The sequence below is a fragment of the Phoxinus phoxinus genome (genome assembly GCF_949152265.1).
Source record: "Phoxinus phoxinus genome assembly, chromosome: 14".
In the NCBI taxonomy this organism is placed as follows: Eukaryota; Metazoa; Chordata; class Actinopteri; order Cypriniformes; family Leuciscidae; genus Phoxinus; species Phoxinus phoxinus.
The window spans coordinates 6,303,293-6,328,849 of record NC_136889.1 but is presented as its reverse complement, the minus strand read 5'-3'; the positions used below and the strand labels follow the sequence as shown (position 1 = coordinate 6,328,849).

Here is a 25,557-nt window from a genome sequence, read left to right as displayed (position 1 = left end):
GCAGTCGGACTCTTTCATCTACTGGGAACACGCATAAACTCTCATACGACTCTCTGCCTTGTCCAAACCCAACCGCCTTTCTGGTCGCTGATTGGACGATGTTTATGAAAGCAGCTGAGTATGACAAGCAGTCTTGTCTCAAGCCCAAAAGCACACCAGAGTGCCTTGGATCATTAATACCCTCTCAAACCGCACACACGTGGCGTCTGTCTCTCTTGATAACCTGCAACCCTCTCCAAGGTCTGACCACTGCACCTGTCAAAGCGGGTTATGCCAAGCTAGGCTCTGCCATCTGCCCTCTGCTCAGACTCACTGGAGTCTTCATGCCATCTTTGACTTCTGCCCTCGACTGCCTGTTGTCTGGCCAGTCTTCGAATGTCATGCGTTGTTTTCTGTAGAGGCTTTCTGGACATGTTGTAAAATGCTTCCCTTGAGGCGCTACCATGTAATGTAATGATTGAGGACTAACTAATCTAACTGTTTGTTTGTGTGTTTGATAAACCTACTAAAGAATCCAGCTTGGTTTTCATACTGGTCAAAGCCGGTTTATGCTGATTAGGTGTGCTTTGTCTAGCTGGTTGACCAGTGAAGTATTGCTTGTTTACTGTGTTGGAAAAACTTTGCTTTTAAATGCAACGCATTACTATGTTGCTTTAATTATTATAGAAAGTAATTGTGTTAATTTGCTTCTTTTTGGTGGAAAATGCTATGTTCATATTGCCTTACTTTTTCTCACTGTCAGCTGACTGAAAATATCTTTCCTCCAGTGGAAGTTATTGGCTTAAAGTCATCTTTTACATTAGAAATACATTGGAAATGTATATTTTATATTGGAAATGCTGAATTCCACTGAAACAGAGGTTTTTGGTGTCAATTTAACAAGTAAATGTTTACTCATTTACTCTTGTTCACTGTTGAAATAGTCATTGCAATCGAAATCTGCACTATCAGATATTTTGCTTGAGGGCGAAAGATTTTCCAACACAGATTTCACATCTGGTTCTATTTGGTTACACGCTTTGACCAACAGAAAGCTGCTTGCTTTGAAAGTGACTTCTGTGTGAGCTGTGCTTCATGCATCGCTAGATTCACTACACTGTTGACAATTGACCAAAACATTACTTCATTAATGTGTCTATTTGACACGTTACAAGTCCCAACACTGCCACCATGCAGAGCACAACTTGCAATACAGTGGTGAGCAGATGTGCTGGGCAATTCTGGTTTGTCCTCATGTCTAACAATCTGCTGAAGCAAAAGTTTTTCAGTGGTGTTTTGCTTGTGTTATGAGTGCAATCTCTGGTTTTGGCTTGTTAATGTGTGACTGCTTAAGTATTGAAATGATGAGTAATTGTTGATGATTTTGCAGGGTGAGCTAGGGATGCCTGGAATGCCTGGGAAACAAGGAGTGAAGGTAGTTCACTTCTACTGCAGCCTATATTTAACCCCATTCCCTGTTACCCATGATCCCCAGCATTTTATAAAGAACCATCCTTTTTTCCCAGAACCTTGCATGCTCTTCCAGAAGCATTGCATTGCTAAGATGCTCCTTTGAGAGCTCAATTTTATCTGTTAAGATTTTATGTAGAACTGCTTTCACACCAAAGGCTATTAATAGCTCATTATTACACGGCTCTGTGGAATACTTGATTCTGATTGGTCAATCTCAATAACAACCGCTGAAAACAGATAACACAGGCTCATCCGGGTTACTGAAGTCAGCAGCGCTGTACGCTTACTATGAACGTTTTTTTCTTCGTGGAAGTTTTGTATGTGGTGAGCAATTAAAATATTAAAACTATTTTAGTTTTAATACAGTTATTTAATTATGCCAGTATCGTGGACTCGCTCTCTCTTGTTTCATACAAACACAGCTGCTGCCATTTTGTGACTATTGTTTTGTACACTGTTGGATTTTAAGATACAAACTAAAATTCCTAAAATTTTAATCTGAAATCAATATCTCTTATCTCCATAATTATTTATGTGGCGAAATGCTGTGTAATAAGTGACTGTTTACCGTATCTCTTAAATGTCCGTCTAGTTTGAACTTGCAACTGCTCTCTCCGCAGAAGCTTTGCGTTTAAAGACCTAATAAAATATTTCAACTCAGATATATTATTGAAATATACAATATTTCGTGTCTAATTATTTACTTACTTGGCAAGTAGCCGTGTAATAAGCCGTATAATGTACATCCAGCCGGTTGTTATCTAAGAATAAACCCCCTTCAGGCTGATGCAAGACCGCTTCGCGTCTGGGTCTTCTTTACCCTGTCGGGGGTTTATTCTGAGATAACAACCGGCTGGATGTACATTATCCCTTACTTATACATGCACATAACATATAACCGTCTCCCCTTCTGACACTGTAAAGTGGCGTCTGAGACTTGAGGAGGGAGATGGCAGGAGAAAGACGGATGGTGCCACAAGCAGTCACCCTCGACCCCAATGGGTTGAGTGTCCTCATGCAGCCACAGCTGTGTCTGTAAATCACTGCCTTCATGTCTGCTCATTAGTAGAGATAACAGACATGAATTAAATAACTGTCATGTGCTCTTTACTATTAATAACAAACCAATTGTAGGGAGGTGGCTCATTGCGGCGCTGCTAGTGATCAGCTATTTGCGTGCCTGGAGAGCACAAACTTCGACATACAAATCTAAATATTGATTCCAGCATGTGCTTTCTAATTGCTTCAATAGAGATTATGACATCTGATAGAGATAGACCATTGGGGGTTTACGATAGATGTAAACAGTGTTTGGCTAAATAATTACAGAAAATAATCTTCAGTTGAAATGTCTTTTTCAGGCAAAATATACGATGTTGATTCCTTTGTTGATTTTCAAAGGTCAGCATTTGAGGATGTGTTTAGGTCTTTTCTCACTGTTTTCCTTTTCTCTCTTTCTCTGTTTTTCTAATGTTGAAATCTTGAACCCTTCAGGGAGAGCCTGGTTTCCCAGGCGTCCCTGGACGAAAGGTAAAGGCCTGGTTTGGTGTGGCTGTATCTTTAACACATTTGTTGAGCATATGAAATACTTAAAGAAATGTTTCTGTCACTATGAAGGGTCAGGCTGGTATTTCTGGTATCCCTGGAAAACGGGGCTACAAGGTACACCTGAATTTGCGCTGTGGTTATGTCTTGCATAAGTGCTTGTTCTGACAATATTTAGGGTGAATTTTACTCACCCCTTTGCAGTTTCAAACCTGATGACTGTGTTTTTTTCCATGGAACACAATGATTCATTTAAGATTTTAAATCTTCATAAATAAAGCATCATAATAGTGACATACAACGTATGCACCTTATTCCAAAAATGTGAGTGTTATTTTAGTATTATTGTATTTATTAATATTTTGATTTAAAACAAAAAAATGTTTTTATGTGAGACATTTTATTACATGTTTCTATTTAGTGTTAAGGTATTTTCGTTTAAGTTATACTACTTTAAAGTTTAAGTTTTTCATTAATAATTATATTTTATTTCAGCTTTATTTCAAATACCGAAAACATATTACGGTAATATGGAAGGGAGGCCTTTAATGCTATTTCTAAAAAAAAATCACCTTTTTTGTTCCAGAGAAAAAAAGAAAGCCTTGTGGGTTTGGAATAAAAAGAGGCTAAATAAAAATAGCAGCATTTTATTTGTTGTTGTTTTTTTGGGGTGAATTGCATTGATTTGACTTTAATTATACATGCATGTCTGAAAGACATGTGTGAAGTGGTGAGCTGAATGTCTGCACTCAATGGTGTTTGTACACCTGGATTTATTATTTGCGGTCAAACTAGACTTTGTGTTCCATTTATTTACATTTATGCACATGTAAATACAAACAATCATTACATCTGCTTGGTTTACAGTGTTGCAACAAATGGAAGAAGACAGTTTGTTTTAACATTTTTAAAAGTTGTGATAAATTAATAAATGAGTGTTTCTGCTACACAGAAGCCCAACAAGGGAGGCCTCATATCCTGAAGCCCATATTTGTTGTGGTGTCTGAAATAATTGAATCTAATGTGACCACACCTTTATCCTTGCTCCCTGTGTTTAAGTACCACATCTGTTGTGAATTAAATACGCTAACTGTAATGCTTCAAAAGCAAATGGGAACAAGATGCTTACACTAGAATGTTGTATACGCCTTCATTAAATAGAGCTGTGCCTTGAATCTTTGAATCAGTCAAGTCATGGTTAACTCCTAAATTTGTATGTATTGCCAGGGAGAAAAAGGTGATGCTAATGCTGCAGGAACTGCCATTAAAGGAGAACCCGGTACCCCAGGACAAGCTGGACCCAAGGTAGATAGCCCGCGTTCTCCACCAACTAGCTACAAGTAGCCTTTTATATCTGCTGCTAAATTGCTTTCTTGGTGTGGCATGACATGCCCAGTCTACCAGAATCTGCTTATGGTTTAGTAAAAAGTGAATATCAGGTTCATTATTGCATGTCTTTTCACAGGGTGATAAAGGTGATCATGGCATAAAGGTGAGCAATTTACATTTTATTACCCAAATTGAGTGCTTGCAACTCTAGATGACCTGGTATCATTGTTATATTTTAAATACGTCTTTGGAGAACAATAGCACAAATGAATGCATTTTGCCTTGCAGGGTGAAACTGGCCAGGAAGGCCCATCTGGACCAAGGGTGAGTAGAGGCCATGTGCACAGTGTAAGGTTTGTCACTGACACAGAGAATGATGCAAACATGTCTGGTTTGTTTATCGTGTGGTTGATATCAGAAGTAACGTTATATATTAATTGATTGATTGTTCTCCCATCACTCAACAGGGACCACCAGGTCCAACTGGGGAGCCAGGAAAAACTTTAATCAACAATAATGAAAATGTATGTCTTTATTTTTTATGCATACAAATGTTATAATTTGGTCAATTTGCATATTCCCTTCTCTGCCTTATTGTAAAAGTTTCAATAGGTTCAATAGATTTGTAATGTATGAAGGCACTAATTTCATTTTGTTTTTCAGGATATTCGCAATGTGCATTCAGTGGTAAGCGTCAATGGCCTTTTCTGTATTTGTTGTGTTGTTAGGAAACTGGATAACATTTTGTTTGAGTATCCGGCCAAAAAAATTATAATCGCAGTTTGGATTTAAATAAACAAATGCTTAAGAGTCTATGATTGGATAATTTAAAAAAATGTATGCGCCTCTTGATGGAAATACATGTTGTGTTCAATTTTTGCTCTCAAGATCTTGTATTGAGAATGCAAGATTCCAGCACTCTGTAAAGTCTCCTCCAGCACATCCCAAAGACTTTCAATGAATTTAAGGTCTGGACTCAGAGATGCCGATTCATGTGAGAAAATAATTCTTCAAGCATTCAAGCAATCCTCCCAACCATTCCTTATAATTCGAGCCTGATAAATCTTGTCATTGTCATCCTGAAATATGGCCATGAAACATCTTCCTACATGGTTGTTTAAGAAATGAAAAGCTACACACCATCAATCAGGGTTAGAAGAACTGTAGCCAAACATATACGATGCCAGAAACATAATAATCACTGCAATTATGATCCAGTCATAGACTCTTAAGCATTTGCCTATTTAAATCCAAACAGCAACTTTTTTGTGTGGCCGGTCGGTGTATAAACAGATAAACAGAGAACAACATTTAAATGTTTATTTAAGCATCTATTTTGGTCATTTTAGGGTCTACCTGGGCCTCCAGGGCTTCCTGGGACCCCCGGTTTGAAGGTATAGCTGATCAACTTCTCTCATTCTTAACTCTTTTATCCTTGATTTATAACATTGGGAGAATTTCATACTAAATTCTGGTTAGATTTGAGGAAGTATTTTAAGAAGTGACATATCACTGTACTCCACCCTGTTCTTTTGTATTAAACATCACAACCCCTCTCACCCTCTCAGGGTGACGTTGGACTTCCAGGTCCCCCTGGCCTTGATGGGGAAAAAGTAAATAATAATTAACATTTACTATAAATTAATCATATTTTAGCCACTGATCTGTGAGTAGTCCTTTGGTCGATGTATTTACTCAGCTCTTGATCCTTACCAATGCTGAGTGATTGCATCTGTTTACTTCTTAGGGTCCAAGAGGAAAGCCAGGAGACCAGGGACCCATCGGCCCTCCTGGACTAGAGGGACCACGGGGAGAAGGAGGAGTCATGGGCTTCCCTGGCCCAAAAGGAGACAAGGGAGACATGGGCCCCTCGGGATCACCTGTGAGTGACTGCACCAGCTTTCCCATCACAAGTAGTCTGTCTGACTACACCTGAGCTGTAAATAATCACAAGGGTCTTGTGTCCTTTAACCCCTGCATGAAACAATATTCTGATATTACGCAACGTATCATAATATTCAAATGTACATCATGTACACTCATTAAACAGATTGCCATTACCAAATTAAGCCAATATTTGTTTTTCTAGAAATTTAAATTGATAAAAATAATAAAAAATAGGCAACTCAATAAAACAACAGCATCTTCGATACTTCCAGAAGACAATGTATTTGTATTAGTGTGTTTGGAATATTGTGAATTGGAAGAACATTGGAATATTCCAATAATTGTGGAGCATGTAAATATCTTTTTCAAATTAAAGGCTTAATCAGAAAATGATTTGCATGTAAATTTGGTTTTGTTTCTTTGAGCTAGTGGGATAATCCTGAGTGGTTTTGAATTTTGAAATAGTTTGTGGTGAGTGGGCAGCATTGCATCCTTAAAAGCCTACAATTTACTAATCATTAGTCCTATGTGTTGGATGTTATGAGTTCAAAGGTCTCTTGTTTGTGGACTTTTTTTTTAAGGATGTCCCCCCCAACTTTTCTGTTCATTTTAATTGCTATTTCACATTCTTTCCTCATTCTGTAGGGTTTAGATGGCCCTACTGGAGAAAAAGGGGTTTCAGGGCCCCCTGGCCATATTGGATTGCCAGGCCCAATGGTATGCAATGGTGCCCCTCAATCAAACGTCATTGTTGAAAAGACATCACATGACTTTGGGGTGCAGTGTGTTTCATCATGCCAGTTTTTATTCTGTTGAATGAATGGTAAAGTTGAGTATTCCTTCTTTTGCTTTTTCAAAACGTCTTCAGGGTCAAAAAGGTGAACTTGGAGAGAAAGGAGATAAAGCAGAGCTGGTATGTTCCACATTTTTTAGCCTTTGATTTGCACATTTTGGGGTTTTTAATAGGGTTTCAATAGATATTAGCTTAGCCAATGGGTTTTCAAAATTAGGAAATATTTAGAATTCAATATTTTAATGGTAACTCTCCTATCTGTGTTGTTTAAGGTCTATGGACCTGCTGGGCCTCCAGGACCTGCAGGGCCAGTTGGGCCAATGGTGAGGGCATTGTCTACTCCATAAAAGCTTAAGATAACAGCAGACATATTACAGACGTATATGTGGACCTAAGGAGCATCAGTGCATTTTTTTTTTTTTTTTTTTTTTCATTTGATGGTGCATTTATAAATAGGGACTCATTTTAAACAACACAAAATGTTTGAGGTTTAATGCTGATATCTCTTTTTCTTTTTTTTCTTTTCTTTTTTTGCTTATCAGGGAACTCCAGGTTTGTCAGGACCAAAGGTAATTAACCCAGCCTAAGTCACTTTTATATTCCAGTTTAACTAACTTTAAGGGATTGTTCGCTCAAAAATAGAAATTCTCCAATTATTTACTCACCCTCAAGTCGTTTTAAACCTGTATGTTTCTTTCTTCTGCTGAACACAAAAGAAGATATTTTGAAGAACATGGGTAACCAAACAGTTGATGGGCCCCATTGACTTTCATAGTATGAAAAAAAATTATACAATGGAAGTCAATAGGCCACGTCAACTGTTTGGTTATCGCATTCTTCGAAATATCTTCTTTTGTGTTCAGCAGAAGAAAGAAAGTCATACAGATTTTGTAGCAACTTGAGGGGGGAGTAAATAATTGGAGAATTTCTATTTTTGAGTGAACTATCCATTTAAATTGAATTGTTATGTGTTAAACAAGACATTAAATCTCATTTGTTGTTTCTGGTTCAGGGAGAGCCAGGAATAGGCTTGAGAGGAGAGAAGGGATCACCTGGACAGAAAGGAGATAAAGGAGACAGGGGCCATCTTGGACTCCCTGTAAGTACATTTCTGATTCTTATTATCTAGTGTTTAATGCTTTGCATGTATTCTGCAATTACAGTCAGAACAATGTAAGATAAAATAGTCAGATTCATCAAATCAGTCCTTATGATGAATAAATGATGATGAGTACAGCATACCAGTGATAACAATGAGTAATTCATTTGATAATATTTATCCAATCTTGTCTGCTGAACCAATATATGTTTGTCTTTCCTGACTGCAGCATTAGTGGAAAAGCATGTTTTGTGTAAGGTTTGTGCTTTAGACCCGTTAATACAAATATCATTGTGCTGCTATTTCATGTCTTTGTAACTAGATGTCATGGTTCATGGCTAAGTGTCACATTGCATAAATCAGTGGATCTCAACATTTGGCAATCATATATACAAGTGTCATCATGTAATCATCTTGTCACGTTGTTTTATACACATTTTAATACATTAACAACGAGTTCCTGATGGTTTCAAATGACTGTAACTGACATCCATGTTATTATTTCAAAATACTGTATGTGGTTGTTTATAAAATGTTTCCTCTCTGTTCGTTAAATAGCATGCTATAGGTTATGTTACTGTGAATTTCAGGGGTCTTTTCCTGACTTCTGGTGTATATTTGTGGTGTCAAAGTCATTGATAAACTTGTTCTAGTCACATCATCAATGGCACAGTAACTCCTTTTAAATGATTTTTTTTTTTATGTCAAGAAATTCTTTAGAATGCACTCAAAAATAAATAAAAAGTATTTACCTAATTTTATCTAAGCATAAACCTCACAATGTTGATCCTTAAGAAAAGCAAAGAAAATGAGAAATTAGAGCCTTATGCAAGTACATTTTAAGTAGAATGAAAATTGTTTACAGATTTTCACTGGAAACCAAGATAAAATGCTGTAAGAACATGAAAAAAACAACGAACCGAAGCTTTTTGTGTTGTGTAAGGGCAAATTTGACCCAGTGTGTTCCATAACCTAGTGAGCTGCCTACCTAGACATCATTTCAAGGCATCATAGGTACACTCCTGCCACAAACACTTGGCTGCACCAATAACTTTAGATTGTTTTGTTAGCTTAGCAAAATGCTATCATCAAAATTTACTTATAAAGATATAGTTCTAAAATCGTCCATACCACAACTTGAACTATAACGGCACAGAGAAAAGATATCGCTGGAATCCATTTCAGAATTTTTTTAACATTGACAGCGAATCAGAATCCATCCCGCTTTAAAGATCTCGAGCATTTAAAGCGGGAGACGACAAAACTGCAACGCGCCGCTTAGACTAAACAGAACTATATCGCCTTATAGATATCTTTGTAGTTATCATTCTCTGTGTGAACAAGCCTTTAACTTCAAGTCAACTCTCCTATGCAGAGATTGGAGCGCTATTTGTGTTGCTGCCTATGTATAGTGTTCCACTTCAGTCACTTATGAGGTTGCGTTTCAGTTTAACGTGCCACCTTAGAAGGTAGTAGACGGCAGTGCAGCTTACTAGGTTTTGGAATCGAGCAACTATTTACAAGTATTATTTTTAGTTTTAGCATCTCCTCTGGAATTTAAAACCCACCTGTTGTTATTTTATCACCTTTCATAGAGCTGAAAGGAATGATTGAAAACAGCATGCTGTATTAAAGTCGTGTTCACTAGCAGTCGCACTATAAGAAGCTAAAGTCACATTGAAAAGGAGTTACTGCCCGTCTCTTACATGTCATCTTCAACATGTCACCCCTCCATCAAAACTAGTGTTGTTTTTATGTGGCACACAAGTCACTGCTTCACTCACCCACCCTCTCCTCCCCCCACACTTCTCCTCTCCCTCCCTCCCTCTCCACCACCTCCATCTCTCCTCTCGCTCTGTAACTCTTTACACACTGTCCAGGGGGCTCATGGTTTAGACGGCAGGCCTGGTCCAGTGGTGAGTGGCGCAAGACCCGTTCCCATCATCCACCCCTCTATTTCCATCCATCCCTCTCTCTTTTCCCCCTCTGCAGTCTGCCTGCTTCACTCTTTGTGTCTGTCTGCCTCTGCTTGAGCCGTTGCTTGCTTGTCTTCCGCGTTTGTGTCTTTTCTGTGTTGTCTAACGGTCAAGGCCTTGTTTAGATCTCTATTGAGGTTGCATCGGCATGAGTATGACTTTGATTTGACTTTGTCCCTAAGCCTGTTTGGCTGTTGCCTCTTGCTGTTTCCAGAGGTACCGCGCTCAGTTTATTTCTCAACCTGTCAACACGCGAGTGAGTGAAGGGGAGCATGACCAAACACTTATAAACATCTCGCTCGCTCTCTCTCTGAAACGCACTTTCTCTTTCTTTGAAAAGTACGTACAAATCCCTTTGCATTTCATGCCGTCGCAGCCCTCTTTACCTTTATATATATATATATATACTCGAACATGCCTGACCTCTGTTGACCTTTCAAAGGCTTAATTCCCTTCAAGCTTCAGAGCTTTATTTCATTCCAAGACAAGCTTTGACTTTGTAATGTCATACCAGGAGAGAGCATGATGGGATGCGGCTGCATGAACAATGATTACTGTATGGCATACGACTGTACAAATGGCTGAGAACAGCAAGACTCCCGAAAAAGCAAGATGTCTAACAGCCCTTCTCTTGAATCCTCTCCAAGTCATGAGAGGAAAATGGAAGATGGATTCGCTGTTATATTTACTTGTGTGTCTGTTTATTTCCCCTTAGATCAACAAACTTTGGAGTTTTTTCGAGTTTGGACCTCAGATTGCTGTTTTCAAACATACATAAGGAGTTAAAAACTGCTTTTATTCAACTCTGAAAAGTTTGTTGATCTATTGGTTCTCAACACTGACTAGTTTCTCTCCCTTTCTGACCTCGTCACCGAACACCATCCCCTCTGTTGAAGCTCACGCATGTCACTTTCTTTGTTCAAAGGGTCTGATAGGACCAGCAGGAGTGTCTGGGCCTGCAGGACCAAAAGGAGAAATGGTTAGTGCTCCCATCCTCATGACAATTGACCAGATGTAATATTTTTGAATGTACATCACATGCATTTTTTTTTCTGTACAGGGGGAAAAGGGCGATATGGGAGTAGCAGGACCAATTGGGCCTCAAGGCATCCCAGTAAGTGCTGTACCAGAGCACACTTTAACATTTTAAATATTGTAACGTTTCCAAACCACATATAAGTGCATTCAAATGAAAAGTAGACCATCATTAATGTCTCTCCCCCTTTCATTCAGGGTTTAGTAGGACCACCGGGATTAAAAGGAAATCGGGTAAGATTATAAATGCGTTCTTGATCGTAGTTTGTTTGCAGAATGTTATTGTGACTTTGAAGGACAATAACATGAGTCCACTTTCTTAAAATAAAGGGATGGACGATATTTCTAAACCAGCATGAATCTGCCAAACTTTTAAGCATTAGCTACTATTAAATAACGGTTAATTTGTCATTATTATGCAGTATTTAGCCGGGCTCAGACTCGGACTCAGACGCAATTCTGAGTCCAAGTCTAAGTTGTTTTCGCAATTCTGACTTGTTTTCTTAGAGTTTATATCTCGTAATTCTGAATTTTATAAGCAGAATTGCATATCTCACAATTCTGACTTTATAACTCGCAATTGTGTGTCACAAAAGTCCGAATTGTGAGATAAAAAGTCACAATTACTTTTTATTTATTCATTCTGTGGCAGAAACAAGCCTCCATAGAGCCCGGCTTTATCGATTATATTTGTTATGGAGGTTTTTCAAAGACACGAGCAGAAGCATGCTGGGTAAAAGAAATTAGAATGGCTACTGCTCACTGCTAGAAAACATGTGTATATTATATACAGTGGGGTCTAAAAGTCTGTGAAAATAAGAAATTAAAAATCTAAAATGAACAAACCTGGAAATAAACGTCTTAGGATTTTGAAGTTTAAAACGCAAAAACGTTATGACAAATAATGAGGGAAGATGTACGTTTCTACACAACATATTAGATTTTACACACACACACACACGTCAAATTAATATGTTAATAATAAAATTTATATTTTATAAAATGTATTAAACACAAAAATGCTAAACAGTCTTTTGGATGCCGCTGTGTATGTTAATTGTTCAAGATATAATTGTTTAAACATATATTCTTACTCCAGAATTGTGTATTTGCCTTTATATAAATATATATGCAATTTATATATTTTAATCATTTATTTGCAGTATATTTAAAACATATTTCTGCATGATTAATGCAACTGACCTATGATATAAACTGCTACATTTTAAATGTTCTTATGAGTTATTATTATAAAAAGAAGGACATGTGAATTGACCATTGCTTTTCTGTGCTTTTCCTGTGCTTTCATCCTCCTAGACTGTACGCCTGTCTCCTATTAACACTAATTTCCTCAGTTAATGACTGAATGTCTCCCACCTTGAAAGTCAGGACATGTCAGTGCTCCTCCCATCATCTTCCACTGGTTTTGATAAATCTGTCAGTACGCTGCCTCTCAGTGGAAGGTGCTGTGGAGGACCCTTGGACACGGTGCTGTTTTTACTCTTGTCCTTTCCTTGTCTTCCTCTCTTTTTTCCACAGGTCTTCCTATCCCCTTTTCCTCCCCCCGCACCCTAGCCTGTGTCCGTGGCTCTTTTTGCCGAGTCGGGCCGGGTCGTCCTCTCGTTCCCCCTCTCACTCCCTGGCCTCCTCCTGCTCCTCCTGCATCCTAATGTCGTAGCCTGGGTTAATACTCCTCCTCTTCCTCACCTCCTATACTTTTTGTTCATATCCTTGACTTACCTCCCTACCAACCTGCATTGATTTTCTCCCAATTATGCTAATGCACAGAGTTCTTATTGTTCCACGAAAGCCACATCTGGATCTATTTTGAAAAGGCGCATAACCAAGCAATGTGGGAAATGGCATTATGTCGGTGTTGAGCTCATTCGGACATCCTGATGAGAGTATTTAGGACTCCTGATGTGAGCCAAAAGTTCAGAAACAGTCTTAAGGAATCAGTATTTGTCCAACAGGATTAGAAAATGAGCTCCATGTTGATTCATAATATAATTTTTCTTTCCTCCATTAAGTGTTAGAATAACTATCATGATGAGGGCTATTCGGAATGTTAGAACTCTGTATTAAAGCATAGAAAGATCCCATTTATATAGCTTAAATGTAATAGTTTCCTCCAAAGAACCCTTAAACTTTGCGTGCAGCCTTGAAGATAAATCATGAAACACTCTAACAAGCAAAGCTGGTCTTAATTAGTATAGAATAGGGATGTTGATTAAATGGTTTTAGTGCCTCGTCAGCTTTTGTACATTAGCCTTTGTAATTTATTTCATTGTTCTATATGGAATCAATCACAGATTGTCTACTTATTAGAGCCAACATTTACTGCCAAGAACAAGGGATAAAAATATATTCCCTTCAAAGGTTTAGATGTAGGGATCATAAATGATGTTCAGTCATCATCATAACCCAATACCTTTATTCAGCAAGGACACATTAAATTGATCAAAAGTACCAGTAAAGAAACATTTATAATGTTACAAAAGATTTCATTATATTTCATTTATTTCTATTCGGTTTCCACAAAAATATTAAGCAACACAACTGCTTTCAACAGTTGATAATAAAGGTTTCTTGAGCAGTAAATCAGCATATTAGAATGATTTCTGAAGGATCATGTGACACTGAAGACTGGAGTAATGATGCTGAAAATTCAGCTTTGCATCACAGGATTGAATTGCTTTTCAAAATTCAGTATATTAATAAAATAGAAACATTTTATTTTAAATAATAATAATAATATTTCACAGTATTACTGTTTTTACTGTATTTTTGATCAAATTAATGTGCCTTTGTGAGCGTAAGAGACTTCTTTTAAACTATTAAAACATCTTACTGACCCCAAACTTTTTAATGGGAGTGTATATGTAATTGATGCTTAAAAAAATGGCTCCAAAGAGTATGACCTTTTCATAAGTCAGTCGACTTATTTAACCTTATTTATTCATTTTTTAATATTTAGTAAATGTGCATTCAGTATTTTTTACACAAAGTTAGTAATACTTCAAAAAATATTTTTAAATCCCACACTAACCACACTGGCTGACCTCCTTTCTCCTTAACCCCTCCACTTACCCTCCTTAAAGTATCCCAATACTCACTGTAGCTCAGTTCAAAAGCACATCTACTTTAGAGTGTCTTATAGTTATTCTCAGTGATGGTGCTTTTCTTACAAGTACTGCTAGTAGACTAGGAGGTCTGACTTTTTTCCGAATGCACTGTTGTTTGCAGGGGGAGAGGGGCAAGAAAGGCAACAGGGGGGCCAAAGGGGATAAGGGAGACCAAGGAGCCCCAGGATTAGATGCCCCGTGTCCGTTGGTATGTCTTTCGTTCAACGTGCAGCACTAAGGCAAAAGGAGACTTCACGAAAGCCACGTCTCCTTATGTCTTTGTGTAATAAACACTAACAACTGCCCAGAAGAGTTCTGGTCGAAGTCTTAGAATTACAATGCATATACATATAAAGAGACTTTGTGCTCATATATTACTCATAAGAACTATTGTTGATAAGGATTTGAATTAAAAATGACTAGTAGGCACCAGAACTCTTAATGGGATTTTTGCTTTTCAGGAATAGGACTGACAGGAATTTGGTTCTGATGAACACAGTGGGATGGAGCCACTATTCAATATATTCTAGTTGAACTTGGTGGTTTTACATCCCTGTGGATGTGGTGAACAAATTCCTGTCAGTCTCAGGTCCAGTGTGCTCTGGACCAATCAGACGCTGGAACACAGCGGCCATTGTGGGGGTGTGGCTGGACGACAGGATGTTTATTTGATTGATTTCGTAAACAGGGTTTCCGAGGCTTTAAAGGGGAGAAAGGTGAACCGGGGCTGCCAGGCCTGGACGGGCTAGATGCCCCGTGCGCTGTGGTATGCTGCTGTCTATCCCTTTCCTTATTCCGCATGCTTCCTGCCGTCCTGAAGCGAATGCTGCAGCATTGCCCAATCGGAATGGAGAACAAACGAAGAATAGAACAGAAAAAATGCTTGCATGGTATCTCAGCATTAATATCTTTAACTCTGTTAATTCGACATACTTTCAAGGGGTCATGAATTCAGGAAAAAAAATGTCCTTGATCTTATGACAAGAAGTCGTTGTAATATAAAAATATCCTGTGAAATTCCTTGTTAGTTCAAAAAAGCTTTTATTGAAACCAAGCCCCCAAACCGACTCGTTTCAGAATATGTCTCTAGACTATTTCTACTTGTACATCATTGCCTCTTTGGCTCCGCCTACCGATTTGCACGTCATATACAGTAGTAGTATAAATGCGAGAAACACGCAAACACAGTACTCGGTAGAGGATTACAAGATGTTTTGCAGTGCCAACTGCCAAGTTGTGGAAAAACAGTGTTTGCATTGCCTTCCTTGTGATCCTAACATTAAGAAAGCGTTGATGAACTTTATTTTTAACGGCGTTCCGGATCGCGTCGGTTCATGTTCGCTTTATTTTACTGCGGATTAGTTTTTTAACCAGAGACTGAGAATAAAAGATGATGCAGTGACGACTATATTAGTTCCGACAGAAATGTCACAACAGACAATCTTCTTTACCATGTGTCACCATTGCTTTGACTCTTTCAGATCAGATCATATGTACTCACTTTACTGAAAATTATGAACGATGAATATAAGACATTCATTCATAATCCGTTTACACAAAACAAAGTTATCCTTTGTCAACTATAGCTGTGGTAGCTCCAAGTACTTAAACTGTATTTGCCACAACAAAGAGTTATGAAGTACAGTATATGTAATATATGCATAAATATTAAACAGTTGGCAAATGTTTCAATTAGATAAACACTTTTTTACTGTAGCGTCTTTGTTTCAACACTAATATAATGTAGCCACAACAATACTATCTCACAAATACATAAGGAATACATATAAATAAAGATGATAATTACCATACCACGCTATCACAGACTGGAGTAACCTTGATATTTGAGGTGTAGGTTCCTTGTCTTGTGATTCGAGATCAGACTCTGGCTCAAACATATGGATGAATTTCACTGGTTGGTTTCCAATATTCAACATCGGATGGTTTTAAAACAGATCCACATGTGTAATGGCTGAGACGTTGCAAATTATTTTAAAGTGCCCCTATTATGCTATTTTAAAGTTTCCTAATGTTGTTGTGGAGTCTCCTACAACAGGTTTACATGCATCAAAGGTAAAAAAAACGGTTTAATTTTCTCATACTATACCGAGGCTTCCAACACTGTAAACTAAACACAGTAACAAACAATGACGTCGATTTTACCATAGCAATCCGTGCGTGAGTGCGATGATGAAACATTGAAATAACTAGTTATTAAACCCGAACCTCCATCGCAAGGACGACTCGAGCAGGACGTTTCTATACGCTACTCAGTTATAGGTACATTACATAACAGTGCATACATTAGCCGAGCTCTAGCGTGAGTGACTGATGTAACAAACGTTGGTAAAACAAATCTTGCTCCATGCTTAATCTTTCCTCAAAGTAGTGAGAACGACAGACATTAATAGACACAGTTCTAGGTAATAGTGGCCCGCAGCTGATTAGCAGAAGTATTTCAGTAAGACAGTAATAATGTGAGTTAGCCGTCTTTCAAGAGCAAGTGGTTTGCCAATCCTGCATTGAACTCCAAGATTTGAGAAGCAGTCGTCAGCAAAATAAAGGGAACACAGCAGAAGTTTAGGATTATACTGCTGTGGTATCACGGTAAAGATGAACTTTAACCACTGATTCTTCACATGCTCGTCCTTGGGCAGTGAAAAAAGCTGGCTTTACCTTCACATTGTAGAGCACAGCGTCTCCTCGACATGATGCTGTCCACAGGAATCAGTTGCCGGTTTGAGGTTCAAGTTTTCCCTGGTGTCTGCGCTCAATAAGTGGGCGGGCAATATGCTAATGTTTCGTCGTGATGTCACAACGAAGCGGCTTATGACTCATTTGAAACGACTCTTACTTTTGAAAGACAATAACTTTATTTACAGAGCACTTTCAGATTTAAAACTTTGCAGGATGTTTTCATTCACTTAGAGCTATGTTATACATGAAAGGTCCTTTTCAAAAATCCATATAGGGGCCCTTTAATATGCAAAACGGTTCCTCAATCATAGCAGTGGGCATCTACTTCAAAGTCTTGAATGCGGCATGTTGCGGCAAAACTGAGTGTTTCAAAGAGAAGGTAAAAACAGGATGGAAAATAGATTATTACTTCTAAATTATGATATTTTTTATGTGAAAATCTTGCTAACATTATAAGTGAACCTCAGAGAACATTATACAATTTTATGAAAAAATGCAGTTCGTGACCCCTTTAATTATTAACCATTTTTTAAATCTGTTTCAGAAAAAAAATACATTTATTATATTACTAAAATAATAAAAATCTAACCGTTTGTTTTTACCAATACGTTTTTTTGTGTGTGTGAATTTAACACTTGCTTAATTTGATTTCTGTAAAATATACATATTGAGACCACTTGTAAAATAAAATAGTTGCTACTTAATCTGTTTTTTTTATGTTTAACATGAGTGCATGCATTCAATTTAATTTTTTACTCATCTGTGTATCCAATATTCTTACACTAACCTGCATATTAATGAAATAACACTTTTCACCACGTCTGTTTTCATCTGGTAAAATGGGGCACCCTGGATCACCACAAATATCTGCATGAAAGAAAGTGTTCAATAGAAATGACTTGTTGCAAAAAGCAGGTTTGACTGCTCATTATTTTCTTACTAATTTACCCGATTGCATTGTTAAGAATGTAAACACTTTGGTTTGAAACATCCAGGTACATCATCTTTGCATATATAGCCATATTATTATAGTATTATATATTCCTTCTTATATATCTTATATAGTTATAGTTTTGAGTGCTGCTTTGTAAGTGTTTATGTTTGTGTGAATGTTGGTTGGTTGGTTGTTTGGTTGGTTGATTTACTGATAAATTGATTGATTGGTTGGTTGATTGACTGACAGATTGATTGATTGGTCGGTCGGTCGATCGATCGATTGATTGATGAGGGGAAATGTATGTTTCTAAAGTGCTACTGAAATGGTTATGTATACTGTATGTGCACGGATACTGTTATGTTTCCCATCTCAAGAAAATGAAATGATTTTGACTATTCCTCCCCTCTCCTCTTTGTTTTAGGGCGATGATGGTCTGCCAGTACCAGGGTGTTGGAATAAAGTGAGTTCTCTTGGCTGATCATATTAACATTTTGCTTTTGAAATAATTGCGTCCATGCCATCCTTACTATGATATAACTTGTGCAATGAATTCATGATATGGAGGTATAGATTTAAAGTTACTATATTAACTGTCATCTACAATCCGTTTGTAATATATAATCATAATTTAATACAAATTGGTTTATCATTTTCAATCTGCTGCAATAGTACTTTATGACCAGCTGTTTCGAATCTGATTTGAGCTTTATTAGTGATTACACTCTTTTATTTCTATACAACATCTGATAGGAAACCATCTATGCCTCCATTTGCTTGAAAGATGTGTGCTTTGAAAATAACATGTGGTCTTTTGCCTCTTGTCTTGCAGTGATGTTAATTCCTGAATGCCGTGTGTGATTGTAAATAGAATATTTATTTTTGTACTTTTTTTGCCATTGATCTGATATAAGGATGGAAAATACAGCAACCCATAAAAATATTGGCAGGACTTTTGTACAGATGTTTATTTTTATTACTGGTAATGTTTTTTTTATGTAATGGACTTTATACTGTACCTATGCATTATGTCAAAATGTTTTGATCAAGGAAGAAATATACTGTGGCAGCATATGCATGATATTTGTGCATTATGTTAACTGATACGTGCCTATTAACTTATTGTATCATGGTGTTTTAATGTGTTGTGTCGGACCACGCTGCACTGATTTGTGGGGCTGGAGTTACAAATTGGCCTTGTGTGTAAGAAGAAACCCTTTGCTCTGAGAATAACATGGACATGTTCACACCAAACCTAATGATCTTACACTGTAACTGCATATGTTTACTGACAATTAAAATGACTTATTTCAAAGTCCATTCTACATGCAGTATAATTATCAAGTCAGTAGTTTCAGTGCATAAATTATAAACATTTGCACTGCATGACTTATTTAGTGAGCATTTCAAACTGTTTTGACTCTATATTCACCTGCCAAATATATTATTGCAAAAACTGAATTATTCAACTGTTCATGTAAGGGGAAAAAATTAATCTTCATGCAGTGCTTTGCCTTCGTGGGCTTTGTGTAAATATGCCAGAATCTTGCCCTTTCAGCAGTTATTTTCTGTTTCTATTTCTATTCTTATCTCTGACAATTTCATAATAGAGAGAAATTAAATTTACAAACAACTTAGTGCTTTTTTAAATTGATCTCATATATTGCTGCTCACTGTCAATCACATCTTTGTGTTCGCTAATAAGCATCTACACTACTGTTCAAAGCCTTGGGGTCAGTAAAATATATATACTGTATATATTTTTTACAAAAATCTGTTCAGCATGGATAAATACATTTAAGCAAATGTGACACTAAAAACTTTTAAAAATAAAAAAATGTCTTTGAACTTTCTATTCATCAAAGAATTCTGCATAAAATCAGCATGATTTCTGAAGGATCATGTGACCCTGAAGACTGGAGTAATGATGCTGAAAAGTCAGCTTTTCCATCAAAGGAATAATTTTTATATATATATATTACAACAGAAAATATATTTCATAATAGTACTATTTTTACAGATTTCTTTTTTTTTTTTTTTTTCAGCATCTTTGAGCAAAAAAAAAAAAAATCTTACCGACCCTAAAATTTAAAAACAGTAGTGTATGTCCCGTTTTACCTCAACTATCAAGTACAAATGAAGAATAAAAGTTAGTATTAAACTTGCAATTTACATTATAATATGTTGATTCCCGAGAAACCTTCGCTAAAATGGTTTTGTTTTGTGTTCATTCAGTGTTGAAGTCATTGAATTGTGTAGGATTGCTGCTGCTTTGACAAGCTATTCGGGTTCCATTTTGCCTGTTAATATGGAGTTAAGCATGGTTTGTAATCATCAGTGTCTATAAACTCTTTACTCGTCTGTAATACCTCATACTAACATGTGCCTTAACGCTTTTACTCTGCCAAAGTAGTTTTGAGACATATCAACCATAATGTAAAAGAAGCTATGCTGTCAACATGAGGAATATAAGACAATAAATGGCTGTAAAAAAAAAAGTTCAGCCAAAACGTTTCCTAACATGTCTTTTTTTAACTGTTTGTTTGCATAGTGATGACATGTTGACAAATTAACACCCTCTGGATGTTCACATGCTGCAGGTTTGCTTGTTACCGTGATTTGCATCTGACTGAAGTGTGAAAACTGCATCTTTATTCAGTTATTCTCAGTGTTGGGGAAAGTTACTTTTAAAAGAAATGCATTACAATATTGTGTATCAGGGATGGGCTTGTTTTTAATAACAAAAAAAAAACTAAAGTTCTGTTTTTGGCAAATGTGAAGGCCTTTCACACCAAAAGTGAAATGAATAAGCCTCAGGCTGAAGGAAATGCAAATTCACTCCTGTACAGTAGAGGGCGCCGCTCAAACAAAACGTTCAGCTGTGCTGCCATTCTGCCATTCAGCTTGCAGGAGAAGAAACTCCAAAGCTGCGTCCAAAATCGCATACTGTCTGAGTATGTACTACATTTTAATTTGAACTCATGACCTCTTATATACTGTCTATGCTCATGACCGTTATAAAAGTATGTTCTAAATAGTAAAAATATTGTCATTATCATGTGACCTACCAGCATCAGTTACGTAGCTTCACTGCCACTCATAAATCATCTCCCGTTGTCTTTTGTCTTCCGGTCTGTATTTTTACAGCGATCTCGCGTATTTATGAATGAACGGCTCGTTTTAAAATCTTCACGGTCTACTGACATTTGTTAAGACATCTGCTTTAAACATTACAATCCTCGTGATAACTTTCGTTAACTTTACATTAAGTAAATCCACTTCAAACGCTAATTAAGTTACTCCTTGACAGCAATGTCATAGAGATATACAGAGCGACCGCAAAAACGGAAGTTCAAAGACAATATTCTAAAGATGGCGGCGCCCTCGTTTCTTCGATTCTGGACGCAGCGCAAGGCTGTATCTGAAATCGCATACTCTCTTATTACGCTAAAAAATGTACATTCTATATATGAGTGTGTGTAGTATGAATGTAATATGGACATACTAAATTTGCCATATTGTCATTATCATGTGACTTACCAGCGTCAGTTACGTAGCTTCACTGCCACTCATAAATCATCTCCCGTGGCCTCATGGGATAGTAAAGTGTCCATATGCACACTTCAGAATGTCGCTGGAGTAGTAGGTCATCCGGAAACTTTTTTCCTACTCATTTATGTGTACGGTGAATGCGGTCCATGCGGACACACTACTTTAGTCACATACTGTTTTTCCGCCTATTATATAGTATGCATACATTTAGTCTAAACTACAGTAACATCATGCACTTACTCCTGATTTCTCTCAATATGGGGACAGGAGATCTTTCAGTCAATAAATGGGAAAACAAAGTAACTTGCTTTACTTATTTGAAAAAGTAACTTCGATATCGTAAATGTATAAGTAGGCTAATGCGTTACTTAGCCTACTCTTTAGAAAAAAGTAATCTGATAACATAACTTGCTTTTCTTGTAATGCATTACCCCCAACACTGGTTATTTAGATGCATGTTGTCTGAAGCGTTCTCTATTACCAAGTCAGGAGTAAAGTGTGTCAGTGTTACAAATGTGTGTTTCTTTCATTAAAAGGGTCAGAATCCGTTCCAGCTAGCCAAGAAGTAATCCAGCGGTGAGATTCACATGTTCTGGTTTGATTTCCTTCATAAGCAACACAAAAACTTGAAGAGGTTTTGGACGATCTTTGAGTTTGGGCTGCTCTTTGGTGGCTGTTTGGAGGATTGTGTTTCCTGTATAACCGTCCTGTAGTTCTGGAAGGCCCCAGCGGGCGGCAGACATGAACAGACTAAAACTGACAGAACTACAGAAAAGACGGTAATTCAGAAGTAGCCTGTCATTTCTCCAAGTTTTACACTCTTTTCTTTCTCTTTTATATTATTCACTATGTGAAAGAAACATTTTAGCACATCTCGTTCCTTTTTAATGACAATGTTATGTACAATTGTTAATGTTTGTGAGCAGAGGATTCAGCGCAGCTCATTGAACATGCAGGTGTGGTGTTATTGTTTCCAGACAAACCAAAGAAAGAAAAATCTTTGATGATTCCTTATTCAAACTATCACTGCCTTCTGTTGAGAGTTGTCGGTAGAATGTAACCTCACACTTCACTCATAGTACACATTTATGCGTTTTATTTGACATGTAGGTCTATGTAGCCTATATAACGGTTGTACAGCATAGTGATCAACCTTTAAAAATGAGAATAAAATCACTTATACAGCTAAAACCAAAAAGTGAACATGAAGGACTATCACTGTAACTGAAATGCTGTGTACCAACTTTCACCATAAACCTCCTAAAAAAGGTATCTAGCAAAAACCGTAGGCTATTTAAAAAATGTTTTTAAAGCTAGTTGCAACAAGGGCATTTGATGGTGTTGCAACATGCATGTACATTTCACTGCTGTAAACATTAATGTCAATGCTAACTTGATCTGTATATTTTGCAAACTCTTTGAAATGAAATAACTGAGCGCAGTGTTTGGGTTCTTGTACAGAACGGCTGTAATTTTAAGAATGTATGAGGCAGCTAAACAAAAACAAAAACAAAACAAACAAATTAACCAGCAGTGATGCATTGGCCATTTAATTTATTGTTGGTTCACAACATGTGTGACCTTCAGATAAACTATTTGTTTATATGAAGTTGTATGGCTGCGAATGATTAGAGTAAAACATCTTCAACTGTTTTTGGTTGTCCAGTATATGCAAGTTATTGTTATAAAATTCACAGAATATGGAGTACTGCTGGATGACAATATCACTGCAACCATAGTGGGGTTTGTAAGGGAAAATATATTAATGTCCTTACAATAATTATGACCTAGATTCAAAAAAAAAGGAAAGAAAAGTAAAATTAGATGTGGTATGTACCAGCAGCTATTTTTAAAGTAAATGCAAGCATTCCTTATGTTATATTTTGACACCTGTTTCAGACAAAAAATGGTTGTATATAGACCCATTGTATAGTTTCATTAAATCTTCTATTCTGTCAAGTTTTAATCGTTTAAGAAGATGTTATACAGATAACATATAGATAACTCATTTAAGCCTAAAAACACCCATTTTCTTATCAGTATGCCATTGTTTCCATGGTCACTCTTAGAGGATAAGTCAATTAGGCCTAAGTGAGAAATGACAATTAATTTTAAAATATGTCTATTTGTAATATTGTTATTGCATTATAAATGACTGAGGTCTACTTGTATTTGATTTTGAAGACATTGTGTGATATATATGTGTAAAAATGAACATTTCATAATGATAGGCCTACACTCAAAAATAAAGGTTCTTCAATGGGTTTATTGGAACACATTTTCACTGTATAAGGTTCTTGAGTCGATTATGTCAGTGTTTCTCAAAGAGTGTGTAGTCAAAGAAACAACGACTACAACAAACAAAAACAAAACTTAATTCAAAATGTTTTTCTGATGTGAGACTTTTATTTTGAAAGACGTGGGTGAACGCAAATGAGATGTTGTCAGGCTATATGTCAGTGTCATTATTCTTCTAACATTATTGTTCTTGTTAGGAAATAAAAAAGTCTCTCGCCTCATAAAAACGAACTTACCTGTTCTGTTAGACTTTGTGCTGTGCTCGCGACGCTTTATACGTTTTTTTTAAAGTTGCCTACCAGGCTGTAAATCATGCTGGTTTATGGCATCAGCCAGTAAAGTCCTTCTCATTGTAACCTTTATTTTTAAGTGTTCACAGCTGTATGTTTAAAAACATGTATTCTATGTGTTTTTTCCCTTAGTTATAATATGATATTGGTTGCAAATATGCCTACTCATTTTGTTCTGACGTAAGAAAATCTACAATGCTCAAAAGAAGAATGAATCAGATCTTATGCAATCTGTATTAAAATAGCATTAGGTGCTTTTTAAACTTTGGGGCATGCCATGTTATGAAGTGGTTTTCATGTTATCGTGCACAAGGCTTCATTTCTTTTTCTCAGTATAATTTTGCACATTGAAGTGTGTGTGACTTTTTTTCCATGTCTTGAACAAGAATATAATGTTTGTACTGTAAATCATGTATTTTTTTATACATTTCCCTGTTGACAAATGTTTTGATCTCATGTTGTCCGACTTTGTACAGTGTACTCTTCAAATAATGTGTCACTCCGACATAACTATCTTGACTAAATTCAAATTTGTGACAGCATTTTTTTAAATGCTTTATAATCAGTTATTTCCCATATTATAGGCGTATACTGACCTTTAATGAGGAGTACACTTTCAAAACAGCTGTCGAGCCCATAGGAACATTAACCAAACTTGCCAGTTGCAGTTTTGAATGCCAGTTCATTCTTGGATCATTCTGATGTCCACATCACACACACACTGCCCATATTTGAGCACTGCTGTCTTTGTTCACATGCTGCTCACAGATTTCTTTCTTTTTAGATCATTTACAAGTGTGTTTCATGCCAAGAACAAATTATCTGACAGTTTGTGTGTTATCTTTGATACTGTTGTTGTTGTATGTAATGAACATGGATATGAGGGCATTTATTTCAGTGCTTTTACAGGAAGTGCAAATGCAAGATGAATTGCAACCACTTGCATGGTTATTATGCGCCTACTTGTATACATTTACATTTAAAGTGTCAATCTGACTAACATGTTACAGTCTGTTTGACTAAAGGTTGGCTTTAGAGTTATGTTTATCTTTTCCTTCCATTTCCCTTCTTTGAATTGTTTAAAATCATGCATTGAATGAATATGTAAAATGTTATTATTGCTGATTCAGTATATGCTTTTGAAGACACCGTTGTTATTATTATTTAAAGTTTCGTTAAGTTTTTTTTTTTTTTCATAATGACTTTCTTTTTTTAAGATAGGCTATCTAGCTTTTTGTTTATTTTTCAAAAAGACATCAGAACTGTATTATCCATGCAGTGAAATAAAGGAAATTGAATAATGCAAATGCACCGACTGAACTGTTTGGGAAACAAATGCTGGTTTTAAAGAAATGACAAAAACAGAGTTAAAGGGATAGTTCACTTACAAAAAAAAAAAAAAATCTTTCATCATTTACTCACCCCTAAGTTGTCCCAAACCTGTATTAATTGATTTCTTCTGCTGAACACAAAATACGATATTTTGAGGAATATGCCTAACCAAACAGTTGGAACATTTTTCCCCATATGGAAGTCAATGGGGCC

General features: G+C 36.7%; 1 protein-coding gene across 5 annotated transcripts in view; it reads left to right on the top strand.

The window, feature by feature from the left end:
• col13a1 (collagen, type XIII, alpha 1) overlaps positions 1-23,997 on the top strand; it is a 99,303-nt gene extending 75,306 nt beyond the window's left edge. For 2 of the 5 annotated variants that reach the window (XM_079634140.1, XM_079634144.1), the window contains 23 exons: positions 1,370-1,414; positions 2,947-2,982; positions 3,070-3,114; positions 4,225-4,302; positions 4,463-4,489; positions 4,615-4,650; positions 4,794-4,850; positions 4,990-5,013; positions 5,676-5,720; positions 5,895-5,939; positions 6,074-6,208; positions 6,859-6,930; positions 7,082-7,126; positions 7,279-7,329; positions 7,549-7,575; positions 8,019-8,105; positions 9,986-10,021; positions 11,007-11,060; positions 11,142-11,195; positions 11,315-11,350; positions 14,363-14,449; positions 18,297-18,335; positions 21,961-23,218. In XM_079634140.1, the coding sequence (XP_079490266.1) occupies positions 1,370-1,414; positions 2,947-2,982; positions 3,070-3,114; positions 4,225-4,302; positions 4,463-4,489; positions 4,615-4,650; positions 4,794-4,850; positions 4,990-5,013; positions 5,676-5,720; positions 5,895-5,939; positions 6,074-6,208; positions 6,859-6,930; positions 7,082-7,126; positions 7,279-7,329; positions 7,549-7,575; positions 8,019-8,105; positions 9,986-10,021; positions 11,007-11,060; positions 11,142-11,195; positions 11,315-11,350; positions 14,363-14,449; positions 18,297-18,335; positions 21,961-21,993 (1,194 nt within the window). In that variant the 3' untranslated portion in view covers positions 21,994-23,218. Of the gene's footprint in view, positions 1-1,369; positions 1,415-2,946; positions 2,983-3,069; positions 3,115-4,224; positions 4,303-4,462; positions 4,490-4,614; positions 4,651-4,793; positions 4,851-4,989; positions 5,014-5,675; positions 5,721-5,894; positions 5,940-6,073; positions 6,209-6,858; positions 6,931-7,081; positions 7,127-7,278; positions 7,330-7,548; positions 7,576-8,018; positions 8,106-9,985; positions 10,022-11,006; positions 11,061-11,141; positions 11,196-11,314; positions 11,351-14,362; positions 14,450-14,929; positions 15,008-18,296; positions 18,336-18,704; positions 20,387-21,960 lie in introns of those variants that run through there. The other 3 variants (XM_079634141.1, XM_079634142.1, XM_079634143.1) reach the window with 3 other exon arrangements.
• Positions 23,998-25,557: the final 1,560 nt, after the last annotated feature.